A 20,259-nucleotide genomic window follows, 5' to 3' on the forward strand; every position below is an offset into this window, starting at 1 on the left:
AAAATACTATCTATATGCTGGTTTGACTTGAACCTCGCGCTGGAGGATACTTTATTCCTTGCCCTAACCATGCTGAATCCAGTATCAAACGTTTTGTAACAGATATTACGAATCACCTCACGACCGGGCCCTGCAAGTGTTTTCAACCCAAGTCTTGTATTGCAGCTTGTCATACTCTAAAAGGAAATTCTACAAGGTACACCGAACTGCATCCTCTAAGACCCTGAGCATTCTCAACAAGCTTTTCTTCCTGCCATAACTTTATTGAATCACCCACAGTAAGCAGATGCGTAAAGCGTATGACAGGTAAGAAATTGGCAGTAGGAAGAAAAGAAAAGAAAAGCAAAAGGAAAATAGGAAAAAGAGACCAACGACCACCGAATCAAGACAATGAAGCCGAACTCGAGCTCAAGCAGCGAGCACAGCTCATCTTTTCTCCCACCCATGCAAAAGTAGCAAAGTTGCAGAGCTTCTGAATTGTCAAAGCAGGCCGATGAAGCCCCCCCGCCATCGAGAGTCATGACAGGCGAAGAGGCCGAGACTCAGCCGCCTGGTTTTTTCAACGTTGCCATCGACCACGCTTGATAGTAGGGGGGGAAAGCTTGCCTCGCGATCGCGGTGGCTGGCCAAACAAAAAGGGTTCCCGGGAGTAAATTGTGAGCCCGGGGCCTTTTTTTTTTTTCTTGTCGTCTACCCCCATTTACAGGGAGCGGCGGACCACGACGGGCCTGTTGTTGCGCCTGGCCTCGCTGGTGGACTTGGCCGGGCTCTCGGCGCTGGAGGTGGTGGTGTTGCCGCTGCTGCCGCAGGTGCCAAACTTGGTGTTGCAGCCCTCGCCGCAGTAGGGGAGGGTCGAGCCGCAGTACCCGTACTGCGAGCAGCAGTTGCCAAACTCGCTGCCGAGGCAGGTGGCGTTGTTGGCGCCGCCGCAGGAGCCGTCGACCGAGATGGCGGCGGCGGCGAGGCCGGTGAGGGTCAGGAGGACGATGGTGCGGAACATTTTGGCTGGTGTTTGTTTTTTTGGAGGGATAGGTTGTTGATTCAAAAAGGAGTTAAGTGAAGGAGTGTTTGGTTCTTGTTGTTGCTGGTGAGAGTGAGTGAGTGGATGTTGTTCAAGGGAGAGTGATAGTCAGGGAATGTGGTTGCGGATGCTGATGATGAGAAAGAAACAAAAAAAACACACTTGTGGAGGGGAGGTTGTTTGGGGCTTTATAGCCGTCGTGATGCTGAGAAAAGGACGCTGCAGACCTGGTGAGTCTCTGGTCATGGAGGCACTCGACACACACGGAGAACTCCAGCCAATGTTTGATGATGGCAACGTTCAACGCCGGCGGTGATGCAGATCTCAAAGGCCCAAGGACCCTTTCCGAGAACGCCGGCAGACGGATCACAATTCCCCAATGGCGGTGATCTTCTCTGGCTCGGACGTTCTAGCAGCTCTGGACGGGGTTTATCGGGGAAGCTTGTTGTTAGCGTGCAGATCTCGGTCTCCCCTTTCCCAATCTTGAGTGTATCGCGATGCTAAGCTTCAACCCTTTTTTTTTCCTTTTTGTTTATCTGCCCTCCAAGTAAGTTTTTCTTGATCACAACTCTATCCGAGACACACGGGTATACAAGATCGACAAGCCTCGGGAATTGCCAAAAAGAGCCAAAAACAACGTGGAAGCTAAGAGTAGCGCCCGGGAAGCCGGCTGCTGCAGATGGCGTGGCTCTTGGTGTCAATTCCAAGACGCGGCGATGGCCAGGCTAGCTTAACCTTCAGACAGGCTCGGGACGATTGGGATGTTTCCACCGGGAACGGCGTCAGGGGGAATGTGATGACGATCAGCGCGACGAAATCGAAGCTCTGGTTTGTTCTACTCCTGCAGAAGACATGCAGCCTAATGAGCCTTGAGAGGGCGCGCTTGGTTAAAGTTCATGTTACTTTGGGTAGGCCGTCAATGACGAAGCGGCGTTGGAGAGTGATGCCCGCGCACGCGAGAGGATTGTTTGCTTTGTTGTCGCGCGTCTGTCAAAACAGTCAACAAGTCTAAAATGTTCAACAAACACAAAAGTGACACAGGGGCTATGGATCCAGGGTATAGAGCAGCAAAAAAGCGCTTTTCTTCGTGACGAAGCGCATGAAAAAAAAAAAAAAAAAAAAAGGTCCGAATACCAGCAAGTAAGTGCTCCACGCAATCGTCTCTCTTGGCGTGGCCCCCATTGGGATCTTCATGAATTCTTTCGACCAAGCGTTTCGCAGGTGCGACGGTTGTCTCGCGCATCGGCTTCTCCGGAGTTGAACATGTAGCCATTTGGCAAAGTACTAAAAGTTGGATTCTTCCTCGTCACTCCTTGCCGCGAGCCAAAGGTACAAAACCAACAGAGCTTCACCTCAGCAGCGTCTTCTCCCACCACTGGACCTCCTCCTCCATCCAAAGCTTCAGATTGTCCACCCTTTTGAATTCGTGCCCATCTCCCGGGAGGACCACGAGCTTGACGTCGCCACCCTTGTCTCTAACCCGGTCCCTGATCTCAACCGACTGGCTGATGGGCACGATGGTGTCCCTGTCGCCGTGGACGAGAAGCAGCGGCGCCGTGATGCGTTCGGCGTGGTGCAGCGGACTGCGCTCCCTGAGCCTCGCCTCCCTGTCGTCGGGCGTCATGCCCGGCTCGAGCACGAGCAGGTCCATGTACCTCGACTCGAGCTTGTGCGTCTCGCGGGCCAGCGCCGACACGTCCGAGACGCCGCAGTAGCAGATGCCGCCGGCGAACACGCCGGGGTGCCAGACCAGCGACTGCAGCACGTGGTAGCCGCCGGCGCTGCCGCCCTCGATGCCGACGCGGGCACCGTCCGCGAGCCCGCGCGCCGCGAGGTGCGCCACGGCCTCGGGCACGTCGTCGCGGTCCAGCACGCCCCAGTTGCCAAACAGCCGCTCGCGGTACGCGCGGCCGTGCGCCGTCGAGCCCGTGTAGTTGATGTAGAAGACGGCGTAGCCGCGCGACGTCCAGAACTGCTTGTGCATGTCCAGCCCCGGCGTGCAGTGGCCCGTCGGCCCGCCATGGGTGCCGACGATCAGCGGCGGGGCCGTGTCCTCGGGCCCGGTGAAGTGCGGGTTGGTCGGCGGCCAGAGGAAGCCGTGGATGGGCCGGACTGGTTTGGACGTCTCGGACTCGAGTTGGATGTGCTGCGGTGTCGAGAATATCTCCTGGGGGAAGGTGCTGGTTGTTGTTGACCGGTGCAGCACCGTCTTGTCTTTGATCTGGGCGTCGGCTGTCAAGGTCACGCTGTAGACGGCCTGAGGGGTGGTGTGGCCGCTTCCAAGGACCAGGAAGGAAGATTCGTTGATGGCGCATAGGGGGTCGATTCGCATGTCATGAAGTGAAACGTCGAGGGATGTCCACTCCTGGGTAGTCACGTCGATGTGGATAAGATGGCTGGTAGCGAACTTGGTGTAGACGGCCAACATGTTCGAGGCCGACAGAAAAGTGAACGTTTGGCTATTAGAGTGCGGGGATTAGCGCAGTCTGGTATTGTGGGAGTGGCCCCATACTTACAAGCCAGGAAACCAGCTGACGTCTCCAAACTCGACCCCTTGCAGACCCTGCAGCCTGAAATGCTTCACGCTTCCCCTGCCCTCTCCCGGCTTGACGGTGAAAAGCTGCCGAAACTCCATCCCCGTCTGCTCGTGGGAGAAGAACAGCGTCCCGTCGGGCGCCCAGTGCATCTCACCCACGAGCTGACCATCCTCACCCGCGACGACCTCGACGTCACCAAGCAGCCTCCCCTGGTCCCCCTTCCAGCGTGCCCAGCTCAGCTTGACGTCCTTGAACGGCAGGCCCGGGTGGTTCCACTCCCGCCAGGCGACCCAGGCTCCGTCGGGGCTGAAGCGTGGGTACGAGTAGAAATCGGCAGTGGCGGCGATGCGGGTCACGGTCCTGGCGTCCAGGTTGATGGCCGAGACGTAGTTGCGCACACGGTCCGGGGCCGGGTCGGTGTGGTCCTCCTCGACGCAGAGGACCCACGGCGAGGGCTGCCGGGGGTGCGGGTCGAAGTCGGCGAAGCGCAGGACGGACGACTGGACGATGGTCTCGACCTTGCCCGAATCGACGGTCAGCAGCTTGAGGGCCTTGTTCTTGGCGTCGGAGAATATGATGCTCAGGGGGCTTCCCGTTTTGCATATGAGGGCATAGGACAGGCCGCCATACTCGTAGACGTCGGTGCTGCATGTGTGCGGCTCTGGTAGGACGGACTTAACCTGGACCGAACCGTCGGCGGCTCTGGTTGCCTCCATGATGGTGTTGGGTCCATCGGGGAGACTTTCTAGGAAGAAGGTTCTTCCTGAAAGAGGCTGCGGCTGTTAGTTGGTGATGATTTTGACTGGGCCCGGGTTGTAGGCAGGCACAGACAGACTTACACAAGCCCTTGGAGACGACAAAATCTTGGCTCCCGCCGTGGCATCTTCGATACTGATGGCACTCTCCCATTTGCCATAGGGCACGACTTTTTTGGTTGCCATGGGCGGACAGTTTGAACCCGAGGAGACCACTTTGGAGCTCAATAACTTTGTTGTATTCCTCGGCTAGATTGGTACCTGTTAAACCACTTGTATACACCAAGGCAAGAAGAGCCAATCCTAAAGCATACAAATTGGGGGGAAAGCCAGCGATTATCTCGACAATTGAAGCCGCAAAAGAACAAAAAAAAAAAAAAAAAAAAAAAAAAAGATTACAAAATGGACTAAAACCCAAACATGTCAGCAAAGCCCCTCTCATCTTCCCCGCATTCAGAGGGCGTAGACGGAAGTGGGCAAACATGAATATTTTGATCAAGTGATGGTTGATTGATCGATTGCTCTACTCTCTTCCTTTCAGCAAAGGACCTTATTCAGCGTCCTACTTCCAGCGCACCACCCATGCATAAGTTTTTCGCTCTGGGTGCACAACTTACCCAGAGCCGGACAACTGGTTTTGGCCGACAGGTCATAAAATTCCCGTCGTTTTCCCTTTTTGCTTTCCCAACCAGAAACCCCGCGTCAAACAGAGCATCAGAGCCTCTTTACGTACCAAAAGTGTCGTGCGGGAGTCTTCAGTGGCAAGTCTATACAGAACAGTCGTCAAAGGATCGAGGCCATCCATAGCTCATGATATAGCAGTTAAATTTGGCATGAGTGCAGAGGGGAATAAAAAAAAAGATTAACGAGATATTGTTGCCATGGGAGGAAAGCGGCTGAAAAGGGTTCCGTCTAGTTGCTTCGTAATAACGACGGCAAAAAGCTGGGCTGTGGCGTCAGGGGGGAAAAGGGGGAAATGTTCACGGGCGCCCTGTCACAACTCAGCACCGTTCCAGGCCAGCCGCCCCTGGACTAGCTGCGATACCAACTTTCTTCAGCCGACAAAGGAGGCTTTTAGGGAAAAGCTCAGGGGGAATCTGTAACATCGAGATTTCGCAGCCAAATGTAATCCGGAAAGGCCCAGACAGATCGGAGCTAGTCGTTAGCTTCGGCATGGGGTGAGACAAAAGACATTCTGCGGCTGTTGCTATTTTCCTTGTCTGACAAGTCCGAATGCACTCAAGCCTCTTCATCCTGTGCAAATTGGGCCAAGAATGGGTATGCGGTTCATGCATAAACATAGACGAATCTAATGCAAAAAAAGCAACGCTAATGACGAACAAGTGAACGCTGAATAAATCTTCCAGTTGGAAGCCCATGTGCAAGAGAGAGAAAAAAGAAAGAAACAAACCCCCCCCGATCCCATCAAAGTCAGCGCTAGAGAATGGTCGCTGCAAATTTAAAAATTCCCGCGACTCCACGGAACTGCGCCACGTTTAGTCCGCTACAGAATTGAAAACAAGCAAGCAATGGAAAATCACTCAGGCCGCAGGTGCGCCGGCGTCTGTGCCAGTTTGCTCCGCAGCACCTGCTCACCTACGTACGTCCCCTTGAGCCACCGCTTGCCCGAAGTCAGATGGAACTGCCGCCGCCCGTGCAGGATCCTCATGTTGTCAAAGATGGCGCACTCGCCCGGCTTCATCTTGTACTCAAACATGCTCTCCGGCGCCGTCGACGAATCTCGGAAGCTCCGCGCCGCCGCGCGCCACTCCTCGAGCGGGTCCTGACCATTGATGGAAGCCGACAGGCCCTGGGGCGCAGGGAAGTTATCCTGGAAAGGAGGCGACCAGCAGATCGAGTCGATGGCTCCGCTGCCGTCCTTGCTCAGCGTCACGACCGGCCGGTGGCACTCGTACCAGTGGCCGTGCTTGTCGTAGTGGTAGTACACAGGTTTGTTCTTCAGCAGCTCAAACTGTTTGGGGTTTTGACTGCGGACCTGCTCGGCCGCTCTGATGCCGTCACTGAACAGTGACTCTCCGCCCTCGCAGCTGTTGGCCAGACAATGCAACAACTGCAGCCTTGGAGGGTCTTGCATGTACAACAGGTCCTGATGCAGGCACAAAAAGACGTTTGTGTAGGCGACGTTCTCGGCTTGCGGTTTGGATACCACATCCCACGTCTTTCCGTAGAACGTAGTTTGCGCGTGGCCGACGGCGCAAGCCATCTCCTCAACAGCCGTTTCGGACTCGGGGACGTCCTTGATAAACACAAGACCTAGCCTTGCCAGGTCGAGGAATCCACTCCAGAACACCTCGCCGTCTCCCTTGATCCATTCCGAGTAGGGGATGAAGCGCACCTGTTTCTCAAAAGACGCCTTGTCCCACGCGGTATGCTGCACTACGTCATCCTTTGGCTTTGGCCTGTCGAGCGCGGACCGGATGAAAGACTCCGGGTATACCGACGTGTGGCTCTGCTGCCCTCCCGTCAAGAAGTCGTCTGCCCAGACCACCTGGACGCTCTCCCCATCCGCCGCGACGCCGACCTTGCGGACTCTGAGCGACGACGGCACGTCGCACGTCTCAAAGTTCTTCTGGCCAGACGACGAGTCGACGCAGGCGCTGCAGCGGCACGAGTCGCGCAGCCACAGCTTCGACAAGGGCGTTTCCAGCCCGTCGTTGAAGCGAACGGCCAGCGTGCGCGACCCGCTATCCCACGCTGCAGCGAGAGGCCCGGCGCCGGTATGGTGGTGCTCAGGGGCATCTCCTGGCTGCGGCTGGGCAGCGGGCTGCGAATATGACCTAGCGAAGTCGTGGTTGCCAGTGGCGCTACGTTGCGCAATAATAATGCGGGATGCGGGGGCGGGCGGGACGACAGCCACACGGCTCCTTGCGTAGGGCAACCGAGTTTGAGACCGCAGCAACAGGCGACAGCTAACGCTTCTGCGGAACATGCTGGCTGGCCAACTATGACTTGCTCCTGAGTTTAAAAATTCGAGTGGGAAGCAAATATACTAATTATAGTTTCCAAAAAAAATTTAAAAAAAAAAAGGAAAATTTTTAATTGCGATTTTATTAATTATGACCCCGCGATGAAAGAGGAGGATGATGTGCTTGCCAGCTCGATTTCCATGTGGGAAAAGCCCTGTTTGCTCGTTTTGGGTTGATGGACTGTCGAACGAGCACCGCTGTACGTATGCTGGGGCAAAGCGGGGTTCTCCCTGTGTTGGAGCGTCTCCCACGTACCGAGTTAGTTGATCGAGTGCATCAACTCTTGGGGGCTTTCAAAAAATCACCATGAGTTCTCTTTTCCAAATACTCAATAAACAACCCCGCAGTTGCTGTCATGACGAACGCCGTTGCCCTTTTGCCTTTTGTCCCGTGGTTCCATTAGTTTGTCGGTCCAACGGTTTAATGGCGGTGTAATTTCCGGCATGTGAGGCGGCCTGGTGTTGGAGATGAGCCGAGGCGCGCGGCAACGCTTGACTTGTTCGATTTTCTGATTGCTGCTCTGCTGTCATCCTACTTTGGCCATCTAGATGTGTCACGTTTGCTCAGGGAATCCATCCGTCGCACAGTGCAACAACAACTTGCATTCTTCATATTATGTTTTAGAAGCGCCTGCTATGAATCCTTAATATCCCGGCGTGGGGTGGTTGCAGGGTCACTCCATATGGTTCAATCGCTCAATCGATTTATTTGTAGTAGAAAAGACAGAAAAACAAAACAGACAATACCCAACGTCGTAAAAAGTAAGCCGTGAGCAGATGCTCGTTGCAGTCTCACTTTGAATCTATATTAAAGTATTACATGCAGGTAAGACATAAGGCATATATTATCGTAACTACTTTTTTCTCATGGCCAGAACAAACGCAAATCCAGTTGTCGCTCCGTTTCAAAACTCTCGTGAGTTGGAAGATCCACATGCCCGGCCGTTGTCTGCGGTGAGCTGTACCTGCATAAAACCAGCAGCAATTGACTCGTAACGGCCTAAACATAGCCGATTTGCGTGCCCAGTGGTTGTGTGATGTTTCCAAAATCACCAATCAAGTTATTTTCTACCCGATCAACAAACGCGGCACACTTTCAGTGGCGAAGCGAATAAGAAAGCTCCAGCGGCACGATGGAGTTGGTGTGGACCAGTATACAAGAAGTAAAGTACCGCATAGCAACAAAACAAGAAAGGAAAGATCGTCAGGTACGAACAGGCGCAGACTCGGGCCTAGACCTCCGAGACCAAGACCTTCCTGCAGCAGCACCACCCCCCCCCCCTCCCAACTGGAGCCCTACCGTACCACTGCCTCCCATTTAATTACATCTGAGGCTGGCTAGTAACCGCTCAGCCATCGTCCAGTCCTGGCGCTTTTTTGTCCCCTTGAATGGGCAATTATTATCGAGTCAGGTTACGAAAGTCGAGATGAACACATCAAGCAATCTCATTCGGTGTCGATATCAGTACATCGGTTACCCTGCAATGCCTCGACTGCTTTGATTAATCGGAAGCTTTCCCATGTCACCCGGGGCGCCAAGAATGGTGCTCTGTAAGGAATCCTGGAATGTCAACTGGAGATAAGGGAGAATGACGCTAGGACCAATGTACCTGCCAAGGTCCTCTTCAGGGCGTCTTTTATTTGACCAATTAGCCTAGCTCGGGCAACGAGTGGACCTGTGGTAACCTGGCCCCGAACCAGAACCCAGAACCGAGTAGCCCCAAGCGCCGCGCCCCTTCTTCTTGTTGTCCTCCACAATGGGCCCAACTTCACCAGGAGTGTGGATGGAGGATGACTGCAGGGAAGTGCCGCCGCGCGAGTGGCTTCCCATTTGAATAAGGTGATAGAATTAGATACCTGGCAAATCTGGGAAATTCGCCCAGAGATACCCCTGTTCAAATGTCACTCTCGCCCACTCCTCTCGCATCCGTCTGAGATTGTTGCTTTCTGCCCTTCCATAGAGTCCCCTTTGATTGGGTAAGGGCCCACCTCGACAGCAGCAACAGCGCCTACCCCTGCTCTCATTCCTTTGTTCTTTAATCTCTTTCATCTCTCGACTTTGACGCCTGGGATTTTCCTCCTCTTCCCCTTTCTCACACCACCTCGCTTGGACAGCGACCTACTTGTCGATATCCGTTCATTTTAGTTGTTTCTCACGAAGCACCAGTCACTCCTTTTGACGAACGGGTCACCACATTCTTTTACAATCCAAATCCGAAGAAGAAACAATACCCAACCTCTTCGCTCCCTCCCAAATCTACTCCTGAGTATTGGAACCTGACTCCGAATTCATCCTGGGTATTGGCGTCTCGCGACACGGGAAATCCAGTCCAATCAAATCAGATCCTCTCCCTTGAGCTTACGACTTGACGACATCGTTACGAACGACTCTGAATAGAGAGACTAGAAATAGACTTTCACAATGCATTTCGCACCACTCCTTGTTCTGGCCGCCGTTGGCGCGTCAGCTCACCCTTCAGGCCATATCCACCTCCACCGTCGGGCTCACGAGAAGCGCACCCCTGAGCCCAAGCCCGATCCCGCCGTTGGCGATATGGTTACTGCAACCATAATGGGCAAGGTCGTCAGCTGGACCAACACCTACGACGGCTCACCTTTCATCAAGCATGACCAACCAGCAGACGTCAAGGCCGCTGCCGCGCAGCCGGCTTCCTCCCCTACATCGGCCTCTAACACAGTCCCCGCTGCGACGCCCTCTCCGGCGCCCGCCGCACCAGCCAGCAGCTCCTCGAGCAGCAGCTCTGACTCCAACTCTAGCTCCGGCTCCAAGTCCGGCACTGGTATCACCTCTTACACACCCTTCTGCAACGGCCAGGCTACCGTTTCCAAGCGCGCTACCGTCGCGAACATTGCCTACGTAGGCAACACGGGCAGCGCCAACAACTGGGGCTGCAACATGATGCTTGTTGCCGACGCCAAGACGGCCGACCAGTACAAGTACACCATGAAGATAACCAACCAGTCGAAGGACAAGCAGATCTGCACGTGCTTCAACAAGATTGGCCCCACTGGCCTCATCGACGGCTTCTTCCACCAGGGTCCTACATGGACAATGGAAGGAAAGGCCACCCAGTACGTCGCTTTCGACGAAAACTCGCAGGGAGGCTGTGTCTGCAACGCGGGTGACAGCCTGCGCAAGACCTCCCTGGGCCAGTTGGCCGGTACCTGGATCGAGAGCGACTTCGGTTCCTCGGTCAACAAGGGCTGGTCGGGCGCCGATATCTCGTCCATTGTCCCCGATAACTACAAGATGCAGGTTGACGGCGCCAAGGTCTGCTTCGCCGGCACCTGCTCGACCATCTGGCCCGGCGGCAAGGCTGACAACGCCTACACTGGCGGCATGGAGGCTCAGGACGGCGTCGGCTTGAACATTCCCCCAGGCAAGTGCCAGTTGGACGTCACGGTTGCCTTCAGCGGTTAGTTGGAACCTGAGTTGAGTTTCATGTCTGGTGTTTGGCATCTTTAGCAACATTCTACAACCCCGATGACCATCCCGCCCTGATTGCGTGGATATGTCTGATAGGCGATATTTTTACTTTGTCTTCTCTACTTTCGTTAAGGTCTGCCAAGAGCTGTCTTGGCTATTTCTGTTGCATTGAGCTTTGTGGTCTGGACAGCAATATCTTTGGCCATCATCTATTCGGTTCAGGTTTAGCAGTCTAATGTTTTTTTTTTTTTCGATTTGAAATCTATTTATGCAGGACATGTCGTTCTACAACATTGCTCGTGCTTGTATTGTACTATGGTGATTATGCATCTCGGAAGTTTAAACGTCCATCCTGTGTAACCATCCACAGCATTGACGTCTTTTGTTCTACCTGGGAAACTACCCACCAGAATGCCATGTTGCTGGGCTTACGCTGATCCTTGGGACTCTGTTGCGTTAAGGTTGTTTTTGACGGCGCACGTGCTCTACAACGGATAAGCACAATTCCTCTATAATGTGTTCCACATGAACAGAAAGACGACCAAAAAAAAATGTGGGATGATGATGCCCTTGTCAGATTGCGAGTAATACCAACTACCCTTTGTCACAAGGCCCACCCACCAAAGTCCACGACCGGAATCAACCATTTCTACGCGAGTAGACCATCTGTAGCAAGTGAATACCCGGGTAGGCTGCCTGGAATTTACAGGAAGGCAACATCCAAAGACAATCCCCGGGGAGGCAATTGTCAGCAAAACTCCCATTCCGTTACATCACATGTGTCGATCAACAAGTTTTGCTGATCCAAGACTGATCCAGACCTGTCAATCGCCCTGACGATCCGGACAAGGCAAGCGGATGAGCGTCAAGAAGAAAAGCTTGGCAAGAGGAGAAAAACAAACAGAGGAAAAAAAGGTTAATTACCACGTAAGCGAGAAAAAAAAAAAAAAAAAAAAAAAAAAAAAAAAAGGTCAGACGATAAAATCCCTCTGTCCCGACAAAAAAAAAATGGATCGAGAAGAGGCTCTAGAACGGGCCCACAACCCGCCACGTCCCGCGGGTTTTTTTTCCCTCTCTGTTTTCTTCTGACGTGGTTGAAGTGAATTGGTTAAACGATGTCAACCACGGTGTTGTCTAGAGTGGCAAAGCGGATACGTGAGTAATACTCCTGGATGAGGCTTTTTTTTTTTTTTTCCTCGACCTCTGATTGTTTGAGGAGTTGCTTCTTTCTGCGGATGATGAATTCATTGAGCAGGCGAGCATGTATTCTCCAGTCGGTGAGCGATTTATTTGGTCTGTCACGTAACTACTATAGTATATTCTGCTTTCATGATTGGGTCAAATTGCATGTTGGAAAGCAAATAAGAAAAAAAAAAACAAATAAAGTTGGCACATTTTTCACAACTGTAAAGCTCAGTGCGGATCGCGCGACCCCCGCCTGCCTTGGACCGCCGGCGCCTCTGCCGCTCATGCAAGGTACCGGGAACCCCCCATCGAAGCGCACTATCGAGTGCATAAACACCATAACCCTAACGCAATCACTCACCAAAGAAAAAAAAAATAATGGGATCGGCAAGCCGCGAACAAAGCTCGGAAGAGAAAACCCGAGATTCCCAGAATCCCAAAGGGGGCATAACATTCCCCGCCATGGCAACTACCGCAGTTAATTGTTCGCCTTGTTTTTTTTTTGTCCGTGGCTCTGGTTGAGGGTTTTTCATGCTGGGTAATTGGAAGAAAAGCACTACGTAGTAAGAGCTGAGTCAGAAAAGCTACTGAAAACTCCCCCTTTTTTTTTCTCCTCTCTCCTTTCGTAACCAAACCCCACCGATCGATCTGGAGGAAAAAAAGCCGAGAAATAGCCTGACGCCGCCTTCCCCGTCATACCGCACCGACTGTTGACGCCACGGGGGTGTGTTGGTTTTTTGCTTTCTTTGTTGGCGGAACGGCAAGGGGGGGATTTTTCGTTTTTCTGGAAGGCTGTGCAACAACAAAAACATTGCATCGGCTCGCCGAATCGCTTTGCGGGGCCGTTGAAGGGGGTTAACTGGGGACGGACGTCACTCCTTTGCCAAGTTGGCTGTCTTGGTCAAAGGGGTGGGACGAAGAGTTGGAAAGGAGATTTTTGTCCAACACGAGAGTCTGGGCGAGGGGATCAATCAATATCGACGACAGTCGAGAGAGGCCTCCGCGTCTTTGCTGGCAATGATCGACCGGGGTTGACTTCTGGTTTTGGTAGGTTGACAGGCTCGAGTATTGCGACTCTATGAAGCTTATTCCTCGTTTGCAAAGCCACTGCCTGTCTTTATTGCTGCTGGGATCTTGTGAGGCTGTGTTGACGGTGACATCCGTCTCCATGTCACTTAAATGCTTGGTAGTATTCGACCGCCAGACGGAGCCTGCGCAGATAGGTAGGCGGTAGGTATCATTACTTCGTATTTTGTTTCAACGTTCATTTCGGCTTTTGCTTGGGTTTGTTCAAGGCGATGGGGCCTTAAGGGAAAAAGCCAGGTTCTTCCTTTCTGTCTATTCTAAGGCAAATAAGTACCTGGATCTTTACTGATCAACCATGCCAATATCCCCCGCCTCGAGCACCATTCTGCTGTACATCGGAAATTGTTTTTTTTTTTTTTTTTCTTTGGCATATGTCTTTAATTTTGTTTTAATTTCTGAACATTGTTGTGACCATTTCATATTCTCTCGTTATTTTTTTACAATTTGAGAATCCAATGCTTATGCACCTGTGCTCTCCACATATAGTTAATTATTGCTTATGCCTTTCGCAAATGGGAGTTGTGTATAGTATGATTGCATAGAATTCTCTGCACAAATTAGATGGTAGATACACTAGCAAACTCATGCACCCCAACCTATCAAGTCTCTCCTTAGTGAATGAGATAGAGATCCGGGTAGTTTGATAAGCGTTTAATGTTTACTGGCGGGGACAAAGAAAGTGGTCATGATATGCTTTGCCGCGACTATGATGTTGCAGCTTGTGCAAGATCTGTACAGCTTGTGATCCATGCTCTCCCTGCAATATGCCTACTGGCTCCAATCCTGGCCACACTACTGCATCCTCGTCTATTGATTGAAATGTCGCATTAGGGGGTACTCGGCAGAATGTATCGAGGATCTGCTGGCTTCACGTAGTCCATAGGAATCTGGTCTGCCAGAGGAGCCTGTTGTAGTATTAGTCACAAGCAGGCGGCCAGCTGGGGTCAGAACGGCAGACTCACCTGCAGCGTTTCTGCCCACTGCCTGACTGCATCAAAGTTCTTGCACTTGTGCCGCGTATTGAAGTCGGGGAAAGCTGCCGGCTTCTGCGGATCAAACCAGACTTGACCTGAGTCTAGCTATCAGCATCTTCGAAATCATTTTGTGCGTAGGCATAAAAGTAGTATTTGCCGTGAACCTACCGAGAAGGCCCGTATCAACGTTGCACATGAGCACCTGGCGGACAGTGTCGAGGCAGTGAGCTGCAGGGTAGAGACCATTCCGTCAGCAGAGCCCACGGTTGATCAATAGTGCTAAGATTGAAATGAAAGTGCCGTACTGATATGGAGCTTGAGAATGTGCTCGTCATTCTTGAAGGCGTGCATGCCAAGGTCTTTGTAGTACGCATAGTTGAAGTACAATGACTTTCTGACAAGATTCTATCAGAATGTTAATATCATGGCAGAGCGCAGAGCACCAACGTAATCGAAGTTCTTTGGCAACCAAGAGGAACCAGTATGTGGGCAACCTTACCAGGCAGTGCAAGTGGTGCATCCCCTCTACGTTCACAAAGTATCCTGCGCCGTACTTCTCCGAACGCTGTACATGACGCTCTTCAAGACCGACTGCAGGCCCGTCTTCGAGGGGAATAATACCAGGGCGGTCTGAAGATTGAGCGATTAGCCCTCAACCATTTGGAGAGCTGCGCATACAGTTTCAGACTCACAATCTACCCCTAATGCCTCCCAAGCAGCATCTACCTCGGGGGACGCATCCTTCCTGTAAATGGTTTCTTTGAGGAATGACCCGTTGAAGTTGGTGTATGCGTACGTGATATCAACAGCTTTTGTTAACGGTGCTGTGGTCATTCCTTTTAGCAAGACACTTTCATGAGAAATGTCATTTTTGTCTGATATACTCACAATAAGCCGATGTGTGCATTGAGCACTCCCTGTCGAGGCTGTTGGTGTGTATCTTAGTGCCGAAATAGCCACCAACAACAAAAGATATGACATTAGATGCTAGGTAGAGCGCCCAGAGAATGTAGTTCCGACGATCATGATATCTCTGCTGCGACTGCGAGTCTGAGTGATCCTGGTAGTCAAAGAGCTCATCTTCGACGCTGGACCGCCGATCGTCAGAATGCCCAGTCAGAGGATGATAGACTTCTTTTCTGGGGCTTTTGGGCATCTCCATTCTTGCATTGATCAGAAGTGCGCGTCTGGTGCAGCTGGGGATTATTTACGAGAGGGTTGTCAAGAGCTTAGTAAAAAGTTGGGCTCCTCTTCAATCGTTTGACAATTGACGAGAGGGTTGATAATAGCGTGCGATGAGTGAGTTAGTGTAGATGGCATGTTGTGACGGTCTGAAAGCAAACCCCCAAAATCCGCTTCCATTAGCACTGCAGTGCAGGAGTGATGGCTTGGCCCTGCCTCTTTGGAATATACCGAAGGTTGTAGGAGCAAGCAGGATACAGCCACATAAGGCAGGTGCCCTAGGTAGTTGCCCACCACGGTAGGTTTAGGCAACGACAGTTACGACCTAAAAATATCGACTTCCAGTTCAAAGGAAGCGGCCCTAGACTAGGTTCACTGTTTGATTGAGTGCCAGCCTGAATACCTCACCATTCAAGCACTGGTTAATCCTGGGTCTTGGCCTTGAACTGGATACAGGTGTGAGCTGTGCCCGACAGTGATTACAACTTCACCAAGCTGTTCAAGCGTGGGAAAGAGGGGAAAAACGAAACTCGAGGTGAGTTTCTCCGTACGGAGACTACTGGCTAGTAACCCTAGTGTACTGCCTAGCTTATCATCCTTTCCAGTCCTGCATTAGTTGCTGAGGCTCAAGTGAATTTCTTCACCTACTTATGTTGCCAACATGGGGGAAACCTGATTCTGCGATTTGACTGAAACGTCCCGCCTTGTTCAGCAATCCTGCTGCTAATAACTGAAGGGACGCAGGAACTTTGCTTTATGGTACGCATGATTGCTTGTTCGTAGGGCTGCAAAAATAATTTGGCCAGGACACACGGCTCGGGCCAGTTGACCCTTGCATGTCTCTCATCTGAAGATGTCTAAGACCACCACGAAAGACATTCGGGCACAGCTAAGATGTTGACAGAGAACTGCCCAACAAAAAGGGCCAGGCAACGATGGGCCAGCGTCATTGGCAAGTAGCGATGCCCCCTATCTTCGATATCAACAAGTGTTGAATGTGGATTTCATGTACACCAATGTCATTATAAATGACGACCATCATCCAGATATATGCTGCATGCGCCACTAACTCCATATTAAACTATTTGATCATCAAATCGCAAAGTACAACAGTCAGATCCCCCCCTGAAATTCCCTTCTAGGGGTTATTCCGTGAGGTAAGACAACCAGGGAAGCTAACAGAGTCTCAAATCATGACGTCGACAAAAGCGCCGGGTGGCAGGCCGCCACCGAGTCTACCATCAGTTGGAGCTCTGGCCTGAGCCGCACAGTAACTACGTTGTCGAGCGTGTTGTTGATCATGAAAGATCTGCAAAGGCCCAGGGAGTAATTGGCTGTGGTTGCACCGGCCCTAGAAGGCTGCCATTTCCAGATTATGCTGACTGGATTGGACGCCATGTGCCTCTGAGGATAGTTGCCTAGACTCGGGTGGCCAGGTCAATCGTCATAGAGCCAGCCTTGTGGGGATTTATGAGTTGATAACATATATGAGCTTTTGTTAGTGCAAGGTTACACGACACAAACAGCAAGCCTCAGCCTGACGATCTGAGGAAGACCATAAAAGCCCCTGCCAGTCCTCGCATTGAGATAAAAAAAAAAAAAACACTCAAACCACAGCAAGCCAGACAAAAGCACAACAGAGTCCTGGAAAGCATAGCCATTCTGCCCCATCATCAAGAGCCTTGTCTTTAGGCGGCCCTCCTCCACCGTCAACATGAAGTTCACTCACGTCTTGACCATCGGCGCACTCGCAATCTCGGGCACAGTCGCAGCCCCTGTAGACACCACCGCGGTGGGTGCTGCTACTCACACGTATACCAACAACCCTGCCACCCATCCAAACCATGGTGGCTTCAACGGCGCCGGAGCCACCACCAGAGGCAGCAGGTGGTCAGGTGACAGAAACCGAGGCTTCGGCACATACGCCAACTACCCAGCCAACTATGGCATATATCGTCGTTGAGTTGGCCAGACCAAGAGCCTCTTGGTTTGATTTCGACAACACAAAAACGCCGTGAGAACAAAGAGCACGGGGAACATGGACCTACCAGGATATGGAACTGGGTTATTCAAAACAATTCAAGCTGTTGGCTGTCCATCCGTTCATAATACTGGCGAAGATAATCGAAGACGAGTGCAGAATGGCTTTTGCTACTGGATAATCGGAGGACAGTTAGTGAATATTGAATCTTTGAATAAATTGGCCCACAGTGTATGCACGTGTGCCACTGCCATCTAGGCAAATATATGCAGAAATGGTCTATCCTGGTCAATTGAAAACCTCTATCTTCTAGCGATGAAGTTGATAATCAAATCGCAAGGCTTACGAGTCTTGATTCTCGTCCAACCCCGGGCTCGACTCCCTTCACTCGACTGCCCCACTCAATGCGACCACCCTTGTGATTGGATAATTCCCCCGACTCCCGCTCCACCCAAATCCCAAAGCTACCACCCAGCGGTGAACGATTCTGCCCGCAACCCGCCCAAAAATTTCTCAGCCTCAAACCGTGAAGCGCATCGTCCGCAGAACCAAAAAGAAGAGCAGCGACAAACAGACCAACGACGCCGACGACCACGCCACAAGAACGTGCCCCCTCAGCGTCTCTCACCTCAGAACCCGAAACCAAAGCCAAAAAAAGACTCTTACACAAGCAAAAATGCATCTTATGTGCAACGTCGACGCCTCGGGCAAGCGTGCCTACACCCTCAAGAAGGTGCTCGAGGGCAAGGTGACCAAGTCTGCGCACCCGGCGCGCTTCTCGCCCGACGACAAGTGGTCGCGCCACCGCATAACCCTCAAGAAGAGGTTTGGGCTGCTGCAGACGGAGAAGAGTGAGTTTTTTTTTTTTTTTTTTTTTTTTCTCTCTCGCTCTGTCCATTTTAAGACGTTGATTACAAGCTGCCCGTGAAAATTCGCATTTGCTGACCGGATGTGTTGGGTGTTTTGCTACAGAGGACCTCAAGGCGCTTCAGTCATCATGAGCTGTTTCTTGCATTCTTCTGACTTGTTCTGAGCGGTATAATTCGGTTTATTCATATATGTTTTTTTTTCTTTCTTTCAAACGGTCAATTACTACCCGGTCAAGGGAGAGGCGTTTTTGGCGCAACATCTGGCTTAAATGATGGGACGGGCGACGGCCAAAAAAAGGGTGTTGGAATCCTGCATATATGTTGTGACGAGTCCAGCAGAGGGATGAAAAACGGCTATCTCTTGCTGAGGCTGCTTCATCTGTCGCATGCCTTTGCAATACTATGGGAATGTCGTGCATATGGTGGTCATCACTCGTATCAGGTCTATTTTTTGGTCATGATGCTTTTGTCTATCAATCCGTGTACCGGTGTATCTCTAAGCTGGTATTTTTATTTTGCAAGAAAATGGCATCACACGACAAACAGCAGCTTGTATTACCTCCGTTTCTTTCCATTGACATTGCGCCCCGCGCCAACCTTGATCCGACCGTTTCCGCCTGCCCTCTCACCAGTCAGGATGCCGGGGAGATAGTCCTCATCCATGAGATCTCTCACCCTCGCGCGGCGCTCGTCGTCAACCTTGCGCTGGTACTCCTTTTGATCTTCCGCAAGCAGCAGGTCCCTGCCCCATCCGTTCTTACCGCCGCCGCTCGCAGTCTTCTTTCCGCTTGCGGTGCCATGTACCGGCTTCGGGATGCTGAACACGTTGCCCCTGTTGTTCCACTGAAAGTTGCGCTTCAGGTGCACCTTGAAGTTGCCGTTGGTGTCAGTTGAGCAGCTTGTCCGCGTCAGCGTCGGCTGGCCGCACTTGGGACAGAATTGCTTCTCCATCTGGCGCGTCACGGCGAAACAGCCGTGGCAGCGCAGCACCCAGGATTTGAGGTGTGTGATGCGCGCCAGGGTAGGCGAGACCACGTTGAGGTTGATGCGCAGGGATACGTTTTGCATGGCGAAATCAGAGGTGAGAAGGGCAGCCTGCAGGACGCGCTGTATTGGTTGCTCTGGTGCGCGCGTGGGGTTGTCCTTCGCCTTGTGCTTTTTAATGTTGGATGGAGTGATCCATTCACCGTCGCCGTCATCGCTGGCCGAGTCCTCTTCGTCGACCACTTCGGTAACATGATCTGCCTCAGGTGTTGCACCATCCAAGTCTAAGTTCTTGAGCTCTTCAACGGGTGCGGCAGGCTCCTCTGACGACTCCTCTATGCTGGTAACAGCAGGCACCTCTTCAGTGGTACCGACTTGTTCTGTTGCCGCAGGGATGTCCGTTGCTACATCTGAAGTCTGCTCTATTGTCTCTGCTGACTCTGTTAACGGCTCCTTCGCTGTCTCCTGGCTAACCTGCGCATCTTCCTTCTTTGGTGGGCTTCCGTTGACCCTTTGTTGGTTAGGGGTATTCCTCAACCTCCAATCACCGTTGTTCCTCTCGATTTCCAGCTCGTACGTCAAGGCTATCAGCGCAATATCCGGCCTGCTGAGCACCTCGAGGTCTCCTGTGCGACGTGCAAAGTCTGACACAAACTTGATGCTCTCGGGCTTCGGACTCCTCAACTTCAAAAAAGGCAAAAGGGTGTTGTTTATGCGTGTCCGGGTCGCTTCATCTCGTATCTCCTCGAGGACGGCCGGAATAGTGTATAATTCTTCTGCGCGGGCAATCAAGGTGCTGACGGCCGGATCGCCTTTGATCAGTGGCCCTGTGTCAAGCACAAGGGTGTGGATTGGCTTTGTTGGTGGCGTTGTCGTCGTGGATGTAGGAGCAACTGTATCGAGGGTAGAGGCAGTGGCCTCTGCCTTGGGTGGGTTCTCTGCAGGCGCGTCGGCCTGGACCTCCGGGAGTGCTACTGCGGAGGTCATGACGGGGTCTTGTGCTATGGCGTCCCTTCAGTAAAGTTGGAAAAAATCGAAACGGCGGTGTTGAGTCGAAGAGATGCTGCGTCAATACTAGCCGTCGCAAACTGAACTGTATCGCGTGCTACGGAGCAAAAAAAGTTGGAGGGGTCAAATCTCAGTCAAGAAATTTAGGCGGGGACAAGGCGGCAGAATTTCGCGGGGCAAACCAGGGTTCACGTCGCAATCCAAGGGCGGTCTTGACAGCCACGCTAAGCCCAATTTGTGTGC

The 20,259-nt window shown here is 52.1% G+C and overlaps 8 protein-coding genes across 8 annotated transcripts; 3 read left to right on the forward strand and 5 right to left on the reverse strand.

The window, feature by feature from the left end:
- Positions 1-700: 700 nt before the first annotated feature.
- On the reverse strand, positions 701-1,000 carry PpBr36_07585 (uncharacterized protein; the record flags this gene model as incomplete). The annotated part of the gene is made up of 1 exon (XM_029894721.1): positions 701-1,000. One exon carries the CDS (start codon positions 998-1,000, stop codon positions 701-703), a length of 300 nt encoding a protein of 99 aa, XP_029748025.1.
- A 1,369-nt stretch (positions 1,001-2,369) lies between these two features.
- PpBr36_07586 (uncharacterized protein) lies at positions 2,370-4,499 on the reverse strand (the record flags this gene model as incomplete). Its single annotated transcript, XM_029894722.1, has 3 exons — positions 2,370-3,480; positions 3,538-4,337; positions 4,398-4,499. 3 exons carry the CDS (start codon positions 4,497-4,499, stop codon positions 2,370-2,372), a joined length of 2,013 nt encoding a protein of 670 aa, XP_029748742.1.
- A 1,351-nt stretch (positions 4,500-5,850) lies between these two features.
- On the reverse strand, positions 5,851-7,830 carry PpBr36_07587 (uncharacterized protein; the record flags this gene model as incomplete). The annotated part of the gene is made up of 2 exons (XM_029894723.1): positions 5,851-7,289; positions 7,665-7,830. The coding sequence occupies 2 exons, from the start codon at positions 7,828-7,830 to the stop codon at positions 5,851-5,853; spliced, it is 1,605 nt and encodes a 534-aa protein (XP_029748801.1).
- A 1,891-nt stretch (positions 7,831-9,721) lies between these two features.
- Positions 9,722-10,741, forward strand: PpBr36_07588 (uncharacterized protein; the record flags this gene model as incomplete). The annotated part of the gene is made up of 1 exon (XM_029894724.1): positions 9,722-10,741. One exon carries the CDS (start codon positions 9,722-9,724, stop codon positions 10,739-10,741), a length of 1,020 nt encoding a protein of 339 aa, XP_029748740.1.
- Positions 10,742-13,845: 3,104 nt separating this feature from the next.
- Positions 13,846-15,154, reverse strand: PpBr36_07589 (uncharacterized protein; the record flags this gene model as incomplete). The annotated part of the gene is made up of 7 exons (XM_029894725.1): positions 13,846-13,923; positions 13,981-14,087; positions 14,161-14,220; positions 14,298-14,397; positions 14,492-14,622; positions 14,685-14,816; positions 14,881-15,154. 7 exons carry the CDS (start codon positions 15,152-15,154, stop codon positions 13,846-13,848), a joined length of 882 nt encoding a protein of 293 aa, XP_029748741.1.
- A 1,734-nt stretch (positions 15,155-16,888) lies between these two features.
- On the forward strand, positions 16,889-17,137 carry PpBr36_07590 (uncharacterized protein; the record flags this gene model as incomplete). The annotated part of the gene is made up of 1 exon (XM_029894726.1): positions 16,889-17,137. One exon carries the CDS (start codon positions 16,889-16,891, stop codon positions 17,135-17,137), a length of 249 nt encoding a protein of 82 aa, XP_029748142.1.
- Positions 17,138-17,831: 694 nt separating this feature from the next.
- PpBr36_07591 (uncharacterized protein) lies at positions 17,832-18,156 on the forward strand (the record flags this gene model as incomplete). Its single annotated transcript, XM_029894727.1, has 2 exons — positions 17,832-18,006; positions 18,128-18,156. 2 exons carry the CDS (start codon positions 17,832-17,834, stop codon positions 18,154-18,156), a joined length of 204 nt encoding a protein of 67 aa, XP_029748141.1.
- Positions 18,157-18,579: 423 nt separating this feature from the next.
- On the reverse strand, positions 18,580-19,995 carry PpBr36_07592 (uncharacterized protein; the record flags this gene model as incomplete). Its single annotated transcript, XM_029894728.1, has 1 exon — positions 18,580-19,995. The coding sequence occupies one exon, from the start codon at positions 19,993-19,995 to the stop codon at positions 18,580-18,582; it is 1,416 nt and encodes a 471-aa protein (XP_029748144.1).
- Positions 19,996-20,259: the final 264 nt, after the last annotated feature.

Source organism: Pyricularia pennisetigena, chromosome 1, assembly GCF_004337985.1.
Source record: "Pyricularia pennisetigena strain Br36 chromosome 1, whole genome shotgun sequence".
Lineage (NCBI taxonomy): Eukaryota > Fungi > Ascomycota > Sordariomycetes > Magnaporthales > Pyriculariaceae > Pyricularia > Pyricularia pennisetigena.